At 37.4% G+C, this 19530-nt stretch overlaps 1 protein-coding gene across 2 annotated transcripts in view; it reads right to left on the bottom strand.

Moving 5' to 3' along the window:
• Positions 1-19530, bottom strand: part of Klhl4 (kelch like family member 4) — an 84987-nt gene that overhangs the window by 33921 nt on the left and 31536 nt on the right. For both annotated transcript variants that reach the window (XM_048417960.3, XM_048417961.3), the window contains exons 2-4: positions 3778-3942; positions 3078-3214; positions 710-906 (exon numbers count right to left, since the gene is read on the bottom strand). In XM_048417960.3, coding sequence (XP_048273917.2) covers positions 710-906; positions 3078-3214; positions 3778-3942 — 499 coding nt within the window. The remainder of the gene's footprint in view (positions 1-709; positions 907-3077; positions 3215-3777; positions 3943-19530) is intronic.

A 19530-nucleotide genomic window follows, 5' to 3' on the forward strand; every position in this document is an offset into this window, starting at 1 on the left:
AATTTTTAAAGTTCAATGAGTGAAATGAAAATTGTTTTCTCCAAACTACAAGGTTTTTCTAACACTTAAAGCCAATTCAATAAAATCATTTGAGTTACTAATCTCGATGAGCTGTTGGCATTTACACTTTTCTTTTATTCTGCTCCTTTTTGGAAACAGTCTCATGTGTTCTTGGCAGATCTGAGATTCTTTATGAAAATGAGAATCACCTTGAACTCCTGATGCTCCTACCTCTAGCAACCAGGCTAGACTGCAGATATTAAACACCATGCCCAATTTATAAAGTCCTGGGAATTATACCAACTACATTGTGCATGCTAAACAAATAATCTATAAACTGAGTTGTATTTACTTTTTAAAATAGAATAATATATAATTTTAATAAAAACCGTAATTTATCCAATTTTACAAAATATGTTGCTAGTTATTGAAAAAGTTATGCAGGTAATGTTTTCAATACTGTATATTCAATTAGAAATACAGAGTTGTTCAATTTAGAATAAACAGTATTTTAATTCTCTGTAGTTTAGAGATTTAGTAAAACTTTATTTCTAAAGTAAAATTTTGAGTATCATTCATCTGAAAAAAATTTTAAATTATTGATTATGTACAAGTTACCTGAAAATTATGTAAGTTTTTGTAGGCTTTCGGTTTCATCAGAGAAAGTATATATTATTACAATTAGTTAGTTTGAAACGAATGATTTTACCATGGTGTACTTATGTGCCACATTCTGGAGCTCCACACAGCCCTGGGCATCTCCAAATGAGCGAATCCCTAGGCAGTTTGAAGGATGAAGTTGCTTTATGAGGAAATTGCAGCAGACATCAATGACTTGAGTCAGTTGTAAGAGACATGCTGCAGCCAGCAAATTTTCAATGGTGTCTTCTCTCAGTTGTAGCACACCTAAATGGTTTGAATTAGTAAAGAACAACTATATATCACATAAAATAAGACACAGATATTTTAGGCTACATTTTTGTTGGCCTTTATAGGACATCTATGTCTTTTTTGTTCAGTAGCTTCTTTAGGAATATGGTTAAGACAGAAATACAAAAGAATCTTTGTGAACATACAAATAAAGAAGGAAAAAGGCTGTCAGACAAGATTAAACAAAATCAGTTCAGCAAACGAATAGTGAATATTATAAAGAATTGTAAGTTAGTATTTTCTTATCAACTTAATAGCTTACATTTTGATATTATATTAATCATTTCACAATCATTAAGAATATAATATATTGTCATTTGTTATATTTATTTGGAACTATAAAATATTTTCCAAGGTGTGTAGTAAATCTACATATTTATTGCATTATTTTTTAAACTGGGGTCTTAAAAGGGGAGAATCACTAGTATCTTAAAAAAAGGAAAGTATAATCACATCCTATATTTTTAAACTGCTGACTTCTCTTATACTCTTGCAACTATGGAATCCTATAATAAATAATCTTTATGGTAGTTTTCCTTCAACTAGCATGGCATTTAAAAATTCATTCCAATTGGAGAATCTATCAGTGTTTCCTTCATGTTTCCTTGCCTATAAACAGTTTGTATTATCTATCTAACTAATATATATTTTTCTTTAGGTTATAGATATTTTGATTTTTCATTCTTTATAATTATGACTAACAATAACTATTATATCACTTGCAGACACATTTTTGTATGCTCATATTCTTCCTTTGCTTCAACTTGATAATGGCAATTGACATTTTTATGTGTTGTTGAACTTGAAATATTATCAAGACTGTCTTCATCCATGTCCACCCTGGAGTTTGACCTATAACTGTATTTTTGTTGTGTATTCAGTTTTGGTATTTATTTGTGTAGCACTCTTTTTATAAAATGAGTTTGGTAACATTCTTTTTATTTCTATTTTGTGGAATTACACAAAAAGTATTGATATTAGTCATTCTTTAAATGTCTGGTAAAATTCAATGGTGAATGCAGTTGGGATTGAACTATTTAAATCATATTTTTGGAGCCTTTAAATGACTTTGAGAATTTCATTAATTTTTTAGATTTATTAAAGTATTTTTTTACATTAACTCAACTTGATTTTAGTAATTCATGTGTGCTTACAATTTATCCATTTCTTTTAGATTTTTCAATTTATTGAAATATTTATTTTCAAATTACATTCTAATAATTCTCTGAGTTTGATTGGTCTCTCCTGTGATGTTTTCCCTTTCCTTTCTAATCTTATTAAACTTGTTTATTTTAAAAGACCGAACTCTTTGTTTTATTGATCCTTTCTTCTGTGTTATTCTTATCTATTTTATGTAAGCCCTGATCTTAATTTTTGATTTATGATTACTAATAATGAAATTAAATCATTGTGATGCCTATATTGTTCACTAAGTTGTTTGAGATGTCTCTAATATTTTAATGTAAACACTTATAGTTATAAATTTTTGCTATTTAAGCTGCTTTCATTTTATCCCACTGGTTCTAATATGCTATGTTTACATTTTCCTTTGAAAGTAGGTATATTTTAATTTCCTTTTTGATGTCTGTGTTGATACATTAATTATTTAATAATATGATGGTAAATGCTCATGTGTTTGTATAGTTTCTATGTTTATTTTATTGATTTCTGTCTTTACTCTATTGTGATCAGATGGATGCTATATCTATATTTATAACTGTTCGAACTTTTTGATTAATTATTCATGTTCAAGAATTTACAAATGCCCTTTACTCCAGCTCCATGATCCAATAATCTCTTTTTTCCCCAATGGCAATTACAATCAGATGCACATAGCCTCCCCACCAAATACACATAATTAAAATTAATATAGATAAATTACTCCATACTTTTAACCTATATAAGACACAATCTTCCATTTTATGTTAAAATATCCCTCTACTTTCATGGTAACAATATTTAACAGCACATTCATTATATTTTACATTATGGTGATTAATTCATTATTTTGTCTTTTTAAATTTTCCAATTTTAGAATGTTGTTTAACTGCTAAATGGTATATTTCCATTCTTGTAGAACACAAATAACTATAATGCATGATGTACAATGTAAAGTTACTGTTAGTTAATTCTCAATGAGAGCTTACCTGTATAAGCATACTGCACCAAAGAATTAAGTGCATTTGGATCTACTCCTTCCATCTTGACCTCTTCTTGTCTTGCTTCAAGCACATCATTGGTAAACATTGCAGCAAAATAGTCAGACACAGCACTGAGAACCAATCTAGAATGAGAAAAGTTAAATCAATACTTATATCAGTCAACAGCATCACGAATAATCATACAATGTTTTCAATAAGTTTGTGAAACTTGTCAGTCTGCTTGTTCCATAAAATGTTCAAAATTGCCATGCATGGTTGCAAATGCCATTAACTCCAGGGAGGCAGAGCCAGGCAGATTCTTTGAGTTCTAGGTCAGCTTGGTCTGGCATAGCAGTCTCCAGGCTAGACTGTGATACATAATAAGAGTCTGTCTCAAAAAAATATAAACTATATCACAATATTTTGTATTAAATTTGTTAAATTTTATTTGCTATTAAATTAATTAAATTTTACTAAAGTTAAAAAGGGCCATTAAGTAGACTGATCTTTTCAGAGGTTTTGGTATTTTGTTTGCATCATGAAATCTCCAATTATGGCTCTTTTAGATGTTGGACAAATAATAATAATTTTTCAATATTTCAAAGTAAAAATGATTTCTCCACCATATAATTTGCAATAAGTCTACAGTTTCCATCTCATTCATACTTGCATTCTTTGCATGTTCTGTCTACATTATAATATTTACCGGTGAGCTGGAATCTTGAGAGGTCCAGCAATAAGGAGCACATCACACAATTTTTTCTCTTTCAAATAGTTTTCCATTTTACAGAGAATATGATTTGCATGGTTTCGAGAATGGAAGTGATCCTCAGAACTGATATTCATTTCTTCAGGTTCCTCAGCATACAGTCTGAAAGTTAAGTGAAAATAAAAATATGATTTATCATATCATTCTTTCATACATTATGATCTTCTAATACATAATATATAAGTCTAGTAAAAATCTAGTCATGACTTCTATATGTAACATTCTTTAATAAATTACATTAAAATTTTCTCTATGATAATAAATATGTCATTATGATTTCTGCCTAAACTTCTATTCAAATGAAGAGTCACAGTATTTCTATTTAGAACATTACAACTAGTATTTCTCTCTATATAAATACAATCAACAAAATATAACACCACCCTATATTTGTTCTATTTCTTTAATTCTTATAGTTACCACTATTATGTTTAGACTTAATACAAAATAATATCTTCAATCATACTCAGACAGATAGGTAGATAGATATAGATGTATAGATATAGATCAAAGACATGTCCATCTTTGCCTAAAGTGAGTCTATATATCACATTTACCAGCACTGTTGTGACATTCTTTTTTATAGACAGATTCAAGTCATATTTCACCTCTACATTCTAGTCATTTTTGTGTGAGAAAGTACTCTGCAATCTATGGAAAAAGAAACTTGGACACCATCTTAATCATAAAACTCTTGACAACCCGCTAGGCATTCAAGATGTGGCGGGGCAATGGTGATCTAGAACATGTGAAGAAGTCAACCAATGTTTGATTTAGCTCGAGGCACACCCCATGCCTTACACTGACTGTCAGGAACCGGAGATTGCATAGCCCAGAGACCTAGGATAGAACCAAACAAACCTGGAAAATAACAGTTAAATGATTCCTAATGAGTCATTTATAATTACATATTGTTAGAACAGTGAGTGTGAGTACTTTCTTATTATCAGAGAGGCTCTTTCTGGTAACAGATAGGATCCTGTACAGAGACCCACAGCCAGCCATTATGCAGCAAAAGTCTAAACTGCATGTCTCCATTGGGTTCCTTCCCTTGGAGATTATGGAATCTGGCAGAACAGGGGGCATACAGATTATCGGATTCAGAGGGGATGGAGGACATCAGGATAACACACCAGAATCAACTAAAAGGGGCTCACATGGGCTCACAGAAACTCAAGTCACAATCAACAGGCTAGCATGGTCCTCTGTACATATGCTATGGCGGTTAACTTAGTGATGAACTCCTATCAGTGGCAGCACATGTGTCTCTGACTCTTTTGCCTGATCTTGGTACTCTTTTCCTCCTATTGGTTTGCCTTGCCAAGCCTTGATATGAGGATTTTTCTCTTGTTTTATTGTATTTTGTTTTGTCCAGTCTAGCTGTTGTCTCTTTGAGGTCTCCTCTTCTTTGAAGAGGAATGGAAGGGGGATTGGCTCTGGGGGAGAGGGGAAGTGAGAGGGAGTTAGGAGAGAAGAGAAACTGTGGTTGGGATGTATTGTCTGAGAAATGAATCTATTTACAATACAAAAAAACTAAAAACAAGCAAAACCAAAAACCAAACAAACATAAATAAAATCTATTTTATGAAGAACTCTTTGTCTAGATCCCTAGCCTATTTTTAATTGAGTTTAATTGTGGTAATTGTTTTCTTGACACTTTATTCTTGAGTTTGTATATTCTGAATATGAGTTCTCTGTCAGATGTAAAGGAACTATAAGCAGGTAATGACTACTGGAAGTTGAATCAGCTTACTCCATGCATGAGGTCCCTTATGAATTCTCTAACAGTATGATCAGGCTTAAAAGTAATGTTCACACCAATAACAAAAATCGACTCAATAGCTTGTAGTTATATGTAATGTACAAACATATCTAAACACATTTATGAATGTAACAATAATAGTCAATAAGTGGTTGTCAACTTGAGAATGGTGAAAATGGGAGGGATTTTTGAAAAGAGGAACAGGAATGCCTTGAGGGTAGAAAGGAAGGAGAAAATCATGTGCTTGCATTTCAATGAAAACAATATTTAAAATACAATAAAAATTAAAGCTAAAATAGATTTCTGTTTTCTATGAATTGGCTGCACCAGTTTTTGAAATACAATTTCTTCATCAAATGGACTTAAAAAAAATATTAGTTTCTTTTCTAATGGTCACTGTCTTTACTTAGCCCCTCCCAAAGATCATGCTTACTCACATCTCAACTAGCTTCCTTCCTACTTTCACTAATTTTGGTTCAAGAGTTTTGCTGGCAATGCACCAAATTTTAATATTTTCTCTCCTCTAATGATTTACTGTTTAATAATTTTTAGTTATTACTGGTAGTTTTTAAAATAGTAGAATATAGTCTCAATAGAGACAAATGGATATTTGGAATTTGTTATCAGAAACAATTTTTTCTAAGTTTTTTTTTGACCAATTTGGTTAACAACAAAATAATTTCTCTAAATACAAGCTAATTCAGAATTTAATTCAGTTATAATGACTAATGAGATACTTGGAACATATTTTATTTTTTCATGAAGATATTTAGAACCTAAAAGTCCTACAAAGATGAACCCTACATAAGCTCACAATATTTCATGTAAGTATCACAAGCTAAGCAGTAGCACTACTGGATCATCAAGTTTCATGTATTTCAAAGCAAAGATGTAAGTCTATTATTGATCAGTTTAAGAAATAAGAAATGAGTGCATAGGGAGACGTGTAGATGAAAATGCAATATAAGTATAATTAATATATTATATAAATGTATTACATATGTAACTTAATTTATAGTATGAAACTAAAAATATAATATATGCCTCATTATTATTTGAAGAGAAGGTAATGAAACAAAGAAACAAACCGCTACTACTACAAACAAAGCCAGTCCATTTTCCTGACTTGTTCTTACTAATTTCATACAATTCTTAAGTTTTTCACTTACCCTCATTTTAAATACTATACCATTAGGTCAGATATAATCATTAATACCATAGCATTAGACTTTCTTTCCCTTATGATGTTCTACCCACAGTTTGTAACATGGGGTGGGGAGCATAAGGTATCAGAAAAAATGGTCTATGGGGTTGAAATGTTTACATTATGTGCAATCATAGCTACATATTAGATAAGTTATATGAACAAAAATAATTTACCTTTCCAAGTATTAATTTTACCCTATAAAATTGTGATGAAAGTTATATTAATGCTTCCTTCTGTAATTATTCAGCCACCAATAAGGCTGCACTTCCGGGTACTAAAGGCCGGCACATATGGGCAGAGTTTTGGGAACAAAGGGTCCCTTGTGACCCACGTGCATGCATGTGTGTTTACCACCACATATGACTCAAATAAAACCCATGTGTGCATGCGTGGGTCACCTGTCATCTGCATCATCAGCATGTGACCTACTCATAAAAACCCCTTGTGTGCATGTGCAAGGCGTGGGTTGTCCATCATCAGCGTATGACGTAGCCATGTCTTCCCCCAGTGCACAGGAGCTAGGCAGCCTTTAAAAGCTGGACGCGCCATCTTTGCTCTCTCTGTCCCAAACTCAGAGAGACAGCCTCTCTCTCTATCTCCCTTTCTCCCTTTTTCCCTTTCTCTCTCTGTACACTGTTTTCCCCAGGCCTGTGTGTACTTTCTCCCTCTAATAAACTCCTAAGTGGGTTTGTTCACGTCTCGTGTTCACCTCTCACATGTTCACCTCTTGCTTGCACCAGATCATTTAATTGGTGCTGAGACTCTTCTGCCCCAGGCCTCTCTCCTAGCGTCAGAATCCACCCCAGGCCCCTCTCCTAGGGTCAGAATCAAAACCAGGGAACTTCTCGAAAATAACCCACATGTTCCATATGCCTAAACACGACCTCTCCAAACAACACTGGCTTCGATTGGTAAGTCTTCCCATTCTAGTCAGCTTAACCGTTTCTCTGAACCCGAGGAATTGACCATTGTGCTCCTGGAAAACCTTTGGAGTTCTTAGAGATGGGGGACGACCCCCAACCACGGTCTTCAAGGCCACGGTTGTTCCCTTCACTGACAATCATCTGCGGTTTGCTTCTCTCAACTAAAATCATGTTTGGACTGACACGGGGTCAGTCAGCCTGCACTAGCACTGCACATTCTGTGCGGTGCATTCAACAGATTCTTCTTTCTTCATTTTCCCATTTCTTTTCCTTTATTTCCCTCACTGTAAAAGGTCCACTTGGAGTGGCCTCTGGCCTCTCTGGCTTCTGAGTCACCCCAACCAGATTCATCCAGGTCACAGCACCTCACCCAGGGTCAGGGGATACCTGGCCATGGGTCCCTGCATTGTTAGTGCTGATTCACATCCTGCCCACAGTCAAGAGACATCTTACTGTGTGAACCTTCGGTGTCACTTTTTTTCGGGTTTTCATGACTTTGACCATGGGAACCAAACCTTGCAAACCTATCAATCCAGCCTCCCCCCCCCCCCCGCCCGGGGTGCCTTTTAGATGCTCTAAAACCTCAGGCCTTAATGCCCTACCTGCAGATTCCCACACTTGTCCACCTTTGTTCAAAAAAAAAAATGACCTCCTTACAATTTAGATGGTAATCTAAAGTGGACACCTACTGGCACCTTTAATCCTGATATTTTACAGGAACTTTCCAACAATTGTCAGCACACAGGCAAATTGAAGTAGTTTCCAAGCTGTTTACTATTTAAGCTCTAAGTCTAAGCCCTCTGTCATTGCAAACTGTTCACCTGCTCACATGTTCCTGGCTATGTCATCTGTACCTGAAGATCCCCCACTTCTGCTCTGGACCCATCTAAGGAACCTCAGCCTTTTCAACTTCAGCAGGAAGCTATCCTCATTCCCCCAGCTTCTACCCATGTCTCTCCAGTCCCTTCAGCCCCAGCTTCTATGCCTGTCTCTTTACCTCCTGCAGCCCCAACTTCTATGCTATTCCTATACCTCCTGCTGTCTCGCCAACTCTTTTTGCTTGCTCTTCAGCTCTCTAAACCCCCCCCAACTGCTCCATCAGCCCCACTGAATTATTCTTCCTTTCCGGTGCCCAGCCACAGCAGCTGCCCTGCTCTTGCACCCACCATTACCTCTTCTCTCACATGCTCATGTGCTGCTATGGAAGCTAACCCTAACCAAGCCAAGCCCGCTACATTTCTCCCGTTGTGAGAGGTGGCCAGTGTAGATGGATTGATTAGGGTACATGTTCCTTTTTCACTCTCAGAACTTTCCCATATAGAAAAACTACTGGGCTCCTATACATCTAATTCTACCATTTTTGTAAAACAATTCCAAAATCTTACCCAATCTTATAATCTCACCTTTCATGACATCTGTATGATCCTATCTAATAACTTACTTCCTGAAGAGCACAGGCGAGTTTAGGAGCAGGCCAGACTACATGCAGACAAGATTCACCAAACTCTTGCCTCCCACCCTCCTGGAGCAGATGAGGTCCCAGAGCAAAAGCAGACCTGGTATTATAATACTCTGGGTGGGAGTTTAGCTAGGGACCGGTTTTTGACTTGTCTCCTTGCAGGTCTCTGTAAGGCTGCCCTCAAGCCGGTAAACTATACTAAGTAAGCTATCAGAGATCATTCAGGATACAAAGAAAATCATTCCACATTTTTGGAACGCCTCACAAAAGCTCTGTTACAGTATACTAACTTCGATTCAAAAACTTCTGAAGGCAGACAGTTACTCATGACCCTTTTTTTAATTAGTGCAACTCTGACATTAGGGCTAAGCTTAGATGTTTGGAGAAAGGCCCCTTGACCCTGCAGGCAGAAGTCATAGAGTTGGCTTTTAAGGTGTACCATGCAAGAAATGACAAAGAAATGACAAAGCCTGCATCACTGTCATGTGTTAACCATGGTCTCCCTACTGGCTGAGGTGACAGACTGCCCAATCCATGCTGTCCGTGCTGCTCCCTTGCCCCCTGGGGATCAAGAACCACCAGGTCAATGTTTTAAATGTGGCAAAGCTGGTCACTGGACCCAAGCATGCCCTAATCCTCATCTTAGTCCCACGAGACCTTGTCCAAGGTGTCATGGGGAAGGTCATTGGGCAGTAGATTGTCCTCGTGTACATAGTGGCATGGAGACATCAGACCCAGAAAATTCCCAAGTTGACCTTCTAGGTCTGGCCATAGATGAGTAAGGCTGCCTGGGTTCTTTTGACTCAACCACAACCATCATCTGTAGACATCATGGTATCAGGATAGCCCATCTTCTTTCTCTTGGACACCAGAGCCACATACTCAGTACTGAGAGAATTCTGGGGGCCTACTTCTCCTTCTAGTTTCCCTATTGTTGGGATAGGTGGACAACCTAATCTACCTGAACAAACCCCACCACTTAACTGTGTGTTTAGGGGGTATTTATCTCACTCATTCATTTTTAGTCATTCCAAACTGCCTGGTACCTCTCATGGGAAGAGAATTTTTAGCAGAGGTAGGAGCTTCCATTCCCTTTGTTCCTCTCATTTACCTTACTCCAGACTTGCCAGTAGCTCCACTCCTACTTCTCCTAGCCTCCCAACCTCCCAACCCTAATGTGTCTTTTCCTCTACCAGTCTCCCATGTAGACCCCCAAGTCTTGGAAACCCAAAACCTTTCCATTGCTAAACACTGTTCCCCCATTGTTATTCAATTACAAGATCCCACTAAGTACATTACCAAGCCCAGTACTCACTCTCTCTCTCTCTCTCTCTCTCTCTCTCTCTCTCTCTCTCTCTCTCTCTCTCTCTCTCTCTCTCTAGAGCTTTAAGGGACTTAAGCCTATCATCTCTGACCTTTTATGAAAAAAGCTACTTCACCCCACCTCTTCTCCTTTTAACACTCCTTGCTGTTAACAGCTTATACTTGCTGTTAAGAAACCTAATGGAACCTCTCATCTGGTTCAAGACTCCTGTCTCATTAACTCCACAGTGGTCCCTCTTCATCCTGTAGTGCCTAATCCTCACACACTTTTATCCAATATTCCTCCAGGAACCTTCCACTTCTCAGTTCTATACCTCAAGGATTTTTTTTTAATCCCTCTCAGCCCCCAATCCCAAAACATCTTTGCTTTCACCTGGACTGACCCTGACACTCACTTCTCCACACAGCTCAATTGGACTGTCCTTCCCCAGGAATTCCTGGACAGCCCACACCTGTTTGGCCTGGCTTCAGCATCTGACCTGCTCTCACTGTCTCTCCCTATGTCTAAGCTCATACAGTATGTGGATAACATTTTACTTTGCAGGCCATCATTGGAGATAAGCAAAATTGATACCTCTGCTATTTTAAATTTCCTGTCCCAAAGGGGCTATAGAGTCTCACCTTCTAAGACTCAACTGTCTACCCCTCAGGTCATTTATTTGGGATTAACTATAACCCCAACCCAAGAGGCACTCTAGACAGAAAAAAAAAAACTAATTCAGTCTATTGCAGTTCCTTCTACAAAAGAAGAGGTTTTATCGTTCCAAGAGTAGCTGGTTTCCTGCGTTTCTGGATCCCCTCTTTCTCTCTCCTCACCCGTCCCTTATAAGAGGCAGCTCTCGGCTCTCTGCATGAGCTTCTTCTCCATCCCGTTACTAAACCCTTCCAGAGACTACAGAAAGCCCTTATCCAGGCCCCAGCTCTTTATCTCCAAGATTTAACTCATCCCTTTTCTCCCTATGAAGCAGAGAAGGAGGGATATGCCATTGGGGTCCTAGGACATCAACTGGGATCTTCTTTTGCACCTGTAGCATACCTGGCAAAGAAGATGGACCTCACCACTTGGGGCTGGGAACCCTGAATACATGCTTTAGCGACTGCTGAGCTTCTTATTCGTGAGTCAAAAAAAAGTAAACCCTCACCTTTGGGTCACCCCCCACTGTCTTCACCCACCATAATATGTTCCACATCTTAACTTACAAAGGCTTACAAACCTTTGGGGTACCCTTCCCAAGTTCTTTCCCTCCAGGTGGCACTGGTAGAAGATGCCACACTCACTTTCCAATGATGCCCACCCCTTAATATCTCAAATCTCCTGTCTCAACCTAATGTTAATGATTCCCCATCTCACTCCTGCATAGAAATCTTAGAGGATCTATTGCCCCACCCCTCACATATGCAGGAGGGCAAACTGTCCTAGGTCACTTATATCTGGTACATAGATGGCAGCAGGCTATACCATAGTATCAGATACTGAGATAATGGAGGCACAGGTACTCCCTGCCCATACCACTAACCAACAGGCTGAGTTGATAGCCATTACCTGTGCCTTCCAGTTATCAAAAGGACAATCTTTAAATGTTTACACAGACTCCAAATATGCCTTTTATATCCTTTGTCCCACATAGCTAACTGGAAGGAGCGTAAGTTTCTTACAACAAAAAGAGGATCCATAACTAACGCAGGCTACATTATGGACCTGTTAAAAGTCTCCCATCTCCCCAAGGCTATAATAATTATTCACTGTCGGTGTCATCAGACTGACAGTTCCATTATTTCCAAGGGAAATAACTGGGAAGACTGAGCAGCTAAAACAACAGCATTCCAAAGCCCAAACCTACCTTAGTCACCTCAGGGGGTTCATACAGCATAGCCCACATTCTCACAGACACCCCCTGACACCCAGAAAATTCTATCCTGACTACATCAGCTCTTTCATTCTAATAACAAAGCTCTGTTTCATTTTGTTAAGGCTCACCTCAAACCTACTCCTCAGGACTTAAAGTTCTTCAAAGCTATCACTCCCCCTTGTCAAATCTATCAAAAGTCAGATCCCAAGACCAAATACCTTAGCTTTCCTTTTTCCACCCACCAGCCTAGGGGCTCCCTTCCAGGAACTGACTGGCAGCTGGATTTACTCATATGCCCATGGCCAGAATAGATAAATATCTCTTGGTCTTGGTGAATACAATGTCTGGGTGGATTGAAGTGTTTCCCTCCACTAATAAGAGGGCCCAGTTTCTGATGTTCATCTCTGAGAAATCATCCCCCGGTTTGGAATCCCAACCTCTCTTCAGTCAGATAATGGCCCAGAGATTACTTCCCAGATTTCCCAAAACTTGTCCATGTCTCTTAACATCTCTTGGCATTTGCATATCCCATACCACCCTCAGTCTTCAGGGAAAGTAGAACGAACTAATGGTTCCATAAAAAATGTTCTTGTCAAAATGTCACAGGAACATCACCTTGATTGGGTAAAACTTTTGCTTCTGGCCCTATTAAGGCTTAAGACTCTCCCCAAAGGTCCCCTTTTTATTTTGTTCTGCCCTTTGAACTCATATATGGGCAGTCAATTTTAACCCCCGGCCCCTCACCAAAATCCTCTCCCCTTCTTGATCTCTTGCTTATTCCACTATTATCCCATTTATGCTCCCTATTATGGGATTTCACTAATCACTCAACCATGTGTTAATTCATGCCAGTTGCCAATTAAAATAGGGGATCAGGTATTATTTTCTCCCCCAGAACAATATCCCTCACCTTTTCTTGTAAATGGCAGGGCCCCTTTAAAGTAGTTCTTGTAACTCCCACAGCAGCCAAGCTCGAGGGACTTCCTCATTGGATTCACCTGTTGCATCTTAAAACTTTTATTCTTTCAGCTCAAGATACCCCCTCCTGTACAGTAACTCAAACAGGGTCATGTTCTCTTAAGTTCCAGAGGACATCAGGATCAGCCACTCTTTCTCCATTTTCAAAAAAATAAAAGTTTCATCCTTACTCAACTCTCTTGTGCCAAAAATTGAATATACTCTCCTTTCTCCTATATGCTTTCAATATCATGCTTAAATTTCCAGTTAACCACTCAGCTGTTATTACAGGAACCATCATTAAACATAGAGCTGGAGGTACAAGGACTGTCAAAAGCCAAGGCAGTAAGAAACAATGAGTTTGTAGATCCAAACTCCAAAAACTCACAAAACAAACTTTAACGTAACAGGTTTTATTACTGACTACAGCAGTGTTTCCTGGATGTTAAGGTAATACAAGGATGCAAAAGAACTTACTTCAGGTAAAACATTAAAGAGTCTAATAATAATTATCATTTTCAGTAATTTCCTCATTCATCCTCCCTCCCACCATCTTTCATTCTATTGTTATAATCATAAACTTTTAATATGTCCAAAATTTATTTCTTTTCAATTTTTTATAAGCTCCAGGGAGCCAATTGGACCCACCTAAATGGAACAGACTCGCCCAGTTTAAGTATTGTTTAATTCTTTCCTTGTCATTCCTTGTCTCGGGAACCCCTGGGGGGGAAAAAAACCCTCTATCTTCCATCTTGGGACTCTCCTCTGTTAATCCCTAGGATCTAATTTTTTTTCCAAACATAATTTTTCTCTTTCTAGCATTTTGCGAGATCCAAGCTGCCAGCCGACCAGTTCCTCAGAGCCCAGAAAATATAGCAGTAGTCAGCCACCCCAGTATGTGGTCAAACAACCCAACTCCTCAACGCCCACAAAGTCAGCGTGAAGCAGTCATGGAAGACCTTATGACGCCCCATTCCCACCTATTAAGATCCCCAAACGCCCCAAATTTTTATAATAAACAAAAGAGTGAAATGTAATTATTCAGCCACCCATAAGACTGCACTTCCGTGTCCTAAAGGCAGGCACATGTGGTCGGACCCTTGGGAACAAAGGGTCCTGTATGACCGACGTGCACACATGCATGGTTACCTCCACGTATGTTTCAAATAAAATCCTTTCATGCATGTGCGGGTTGCCCATCATCTGCATCATCAGCATGTCACGTACTCACACAAACCCCTTGTGCACATGTGTAAGTCATGGGTCGCCTGTCATCAGCATGTGACATAGCCATGTCTTCCCCATGTGCGCATGTGCTAGGCAGCCTTTAAAAGCTGGACATGCCATCTTTGCCCTTTCTGTCCCTCACTGGGAGAGGCAGACTCTCTCCCTCTCTCTCTCTCTACACTGTTTTTCCCAGGCCTTTGTGCATTTTCCCCCTTTAATAAACTCCTAAGTGGGTTGGTTCGCATTTTGTGTTCTCTTCTCACTCACACCAAATCATTTCACCTTCTCTGGAGATTCTGGCTCTTGGAACAGAGTCAGCGTTGCTCCTGGCTCCTTCCTGTGAATTCTCTCAGCTTCCCTTCTAACCTACTTCCATTACCTTGATTAAGCCATCAGCATCCAAAAGACCTTCTACCAGGGACCTCCATTTGCCACACCAAGCTGGTAAGTACACCTGCTCATGTGGGTGATTTTTATTATCCTTTTTCTCAAATATGTTGAGTCCCTTGTGTCACTACACCTCCATTCCCTGGGGACTCTACATCTTAGTGGGGTCCCAGCTTGATTCTTTTGTGCTGACCTTTTATCCCTCCATTCTAACCTATCTACATTGCTTTGTGTCAGCTGCTGATAAATAGGAACATTTTCTACCAGAGACCAGCAGTGGTCACAACTGGCTGGGACTCAGGTAAGCAATTCATCGTCATTCCTGTCATCTATTATGATCACTCTATTCTCATACTCATCACTGTAACTATCTGATTACAAATGATCCTCCTCCAAACCTTTAAAAAAATCCGACAATCTATTTAGTAAATGGTTCCCAAAACAGTATAATTATAAGGAGATGAATAATATTAGACAGAGATCTCTCAATTTGCGCAAAAATCAATTCAAACTGAATTAAAATCTTTAGCACAAAACCTGAAATACTAAAACTGCAGTGGAAAAATATTCAGGATATAGATTTAAGTAAAAAGTTCTGAATAGAGGCCTAAAACAGGAAATTCCATAATAATTAACAACCATGATTGCATGAAATTAAAAAGCTTATGCACAGAAAAAGAAACTACTTACAGAATGAATAGCCAGAATAATAGGAGATAATCTTTGCAATCTACACTTCAAACAAGAGTTTAGTATGTAGAATTCATAGTGAGTTTTGAAAAACAAATCTATCTGCTAATCAACTCTACTAAATAAAAGATAGTTTTTCAAAGAAGAAACACAATAAATATTCCTAAAAGTGATCAATATCCTTATCCATCAGCAAAGTTAAAATCAAAATTATTTTATAGTCCCATTCTACCCCAGCCAGAATGGCTAGTCTCTAAGAAATAAACAAAACAACCAAACACATTACAAAAATGTCATTGAAAATAGGGGAAAGATAAAACATTTATTCAATGCTAGTGGGACAGTAAAATGCTGCAGTTACTACAGATATTAGAATATGTTTCTGGGGGAGAATTTTCATCATTCACATTATTGGATATCACATACTACACTTCTGCCCTACAATAGAAAATATGATAATTGTCATAGTGTTATGACTTAAATGTGAGTAGTGATCACTTTTTGATTGGATAAGAGGTCTCCTCCACAGGAAAGAATTCAAATTTGGTGCCGTTAGACAGGTCAAATGCACATGCCTAGGTAGATAATAAACCCTATTGAGCTTAGGGAAGTAATAATAGTAATAAAATAACAAAAATAACCTAAAATAAGGCTGCCTTATGACTCAGTTATATCCCATCTCCTTGGTATATATCCAAAAAACTTTATATCTTACCACAGAGATACTTGTGAATCCATGTTTGTTGCTACTGTATTTATAATAGCAAGGGAATGGGTTCAAACTACAGGCCTAGCAACAGATGAATGGATAATTTTATCCATGTGATAATTTTATGCAAGAAATTTTATTTATTCATAGATAAATATGAAGGTTTCAAGAAAATAGTTGTAAGGCAGATAAGCATTAGAAAAAGCTTTAAAGAACCTGGAATTCCACTTTGCTTAAGTTATTTATACATACCACTTCTAATAATGTACTTGACAACCTGAGATTTCCATCCTCTTCTAAGTGTATACCTGTTGGCAACCTAGGACCCCACCTGTATGGAGGTTCAGGCACACTACTTTCTGAACAATGGATATGATTTTCTCCAATTATGACAATGAAAATTGGGCAATTTCTCTTACAATCATCCATAATACCTGTGAATATAAAGGTAAGGGTAAGAGGGGCAACATGACCTGAAACAGTCTGGGGTATACGTGTAATAAGAGTCTATATAATAAAAGTGAACTTTTAGAATCTCTTCATTACCATTCCATGTCTATGAATATTTGGGCATACATAAGATTAAAATTGAAAAATCAGGGGAAAAACAGATAGATTAGTCAAAGGTTTCATAATCCAAAACAGGGAACCATCTACACTATAACTCTTAGCAACCAAACTCCTCTTTCTCTTGAACTCTACTAAAGAAAATCACTAGTAAACAATGGTAGCCTATGATTACCCTCTTTTATGTAGATTGTTGTCAATTTTGACAGCATATTTCTTTATGATCTGAACTATTGATTTTCTTTGTATATAGTTTTCTTACTACTTTTGAAATCCTTATGAGCCATTATTTCAAATTTGAGACCAAGAAGCAGTAAGAATGCCAGCCCAGATACTAAAATTCAGTAATACATGGTACTAGAATATACTATATTTAAGTTAGGCAATCTAGGCCCAGGAAGACCAATAGTTCATAATAGTTCATTTCCTCTCATATGTGGATACTACTTTTTAAAATATGTGTGTGTGTGTGTATGTGTGTATTTGTACACGCGCACATGCATGTAGAAATGAGTATGGGTAGAGTCTCCAAAATTAGAAAATATTCCATAAGATGGATAAAATGAGTCTTCAAAGGAAGATCAAAGGGTTTAACAATATATGTGATATGAAAGTAAAAAGGAAACATGAGGGAATGGGATGGTCAAATTGGGAGTGGAATGAAGGGGGAGAGTAATGAAAGAGATGTCATGGTATAACAGGTCATTATGGTGTTAAGGAGAAACCTGGAGCCAGGAAAATTCCCAGGGATCCATAAGGATGACCTCAGGTAAGACTCATAGCAAGAGTAGAGAGGGTGCCTGAACTGGCTGGATTTCTCCTGTAATCAGATTGGTGACTACCCTAATTGTCATCCTAGGACCTTTATCAAGTATCTGGTGGAAGCAGATGTAGAAGTCCACAGCCAAACACTTTGTCGAGCTCAGGGAGTTCAGTGGAAGGGAGGGTGGAGGAATTATATAACCAAGATCATGAAGGGAAAACCCACAGACACAGCTGACCAGAACAAGTGAGAGCTAAAAGACACGGGACCGACAGCTGGGGAGCCTGCATGGGACTGAACTCGGCTTACATGTAGGTGACAGTTGTGTGGCAAGGTCTGTTTGTGGGGCCACTGTCAGTGGGACCAGGATCTACCCCTGGTGCATGTGCTCCTTTTTTGAAGCCCATTCCCTAGGATACCGATGCCTTGATCAGCCTTGATGGGGGGGGCGGAGAGGGCTCAGTCCTGCCTCAGCTTGGTATACCAGATTTGTTGACTCACCATGGGAGGCCTTACCCTTTGGCCATGGGGTAGGAGGGATGTATGTGGGTGCAGAAGGAGGGGATGGAAGGGGAACTGTGATTAGGATGTAAAATGAATTTAATTTTTTTCAATAAAGAAACAAAAAGGAGAATACTTGTAGTAGAACATAAATGATTTCAAGGGAAAGAGATAAGGGAACAGCATGTGGGGGAAGAGTAGGAACATAAAGCTAAGTATATAGGTAAATCTAACCAAACTTGTATTTCTATGTTATGTGAAAAAATAAAATATTAAAAATACAGAAAGAATAAATAAGACAAAAATAAAAATACTTATTTCATGAATACAAACACAAATTAATAATTAATGTAATTCCCAAAATCCAATATCAACATATTAAAAGAATACAAGAAATGAGTAAGTGGAATTTATCCCATAAAAGTTGATTCAATAGTCAAAAGTTAGGCAATATTTAAAACCCTTTAAAATAATGAAAAGAAAACGTGCCAGTCAGTAAAATAACACATTGATACAGTCTAATAACAACTCCTGATGAAATAAATTATTTCTATAAAATTTCTTAACAAACTTGATAGGTTATACATATCAAAAGCTCTTATCCTACAGATATGCAAAATCATAACAAGATACCACCACATGTCTTTTATAAGGGTTATTATCAGAAACCAAAACAATCCCCCCAAAAGTAAAGGATAAATATTCAAAAGAATTTAGAGAAATGAGAGCTCTTGTACATTTTGTGTAGTTCTTTAAAATATGACCTTTTGGGGAAAACACGTCAACTCCTTAATCAGGCCAATTAAGCAGTTGTAATTGTAGAGATTGGCTTAAAAAATTAAAAACAGATGTTCAAAGTAATATTTATTGAAATGTTCACAGATTATTATTTACAAAATATACAAGGTATAATAAACAATACATGTACACATCTACTGGTAAACAAAATAATATATTCATGTGATGGAATCATCTTTACTTTATAAAGATTAAAATCTTGATACATGTTGCAACATGAATGATTTTTGAAGATATTATTTGAAGCATAATATGCCAGAAAAATGGACAAAATTGTGTGGTTTTTTTATATATCTACAACAATCCACACTAATGTAACAGAAAATATAAAGTTAAACCAAGAAAATTCCAATAGCCAAAACAGATCTATAAAAACGGAGGAGATATAAACAATAATAAAAAGTATTCCAAATAAAAACTGTTTGGGTACAGATTGATTGACAGTAGAATTATATGAGACTTTCAAAGAAGAACTACAACCAATCTTTTTCTAAACACTTCAAAAAAGAAAGAATTCAAATTAAAGCAATTTTGAGATTTCATTTCTCAGAATGGCAAAGATTACCA

This window comes from Myodes glareolus, chromosome X (genome assembly GCF_982192425.1).
Source record: "Myodes glareolus chromosome X, mMyoGla1.1, whole genome shotgun sequence".
Classification (NCBI taxonomy): Eukaryota; Metazoa; Chordata; class Mammalia; order Rodentia; family Cricetidae; genus Myodes; species Myodes glareolus.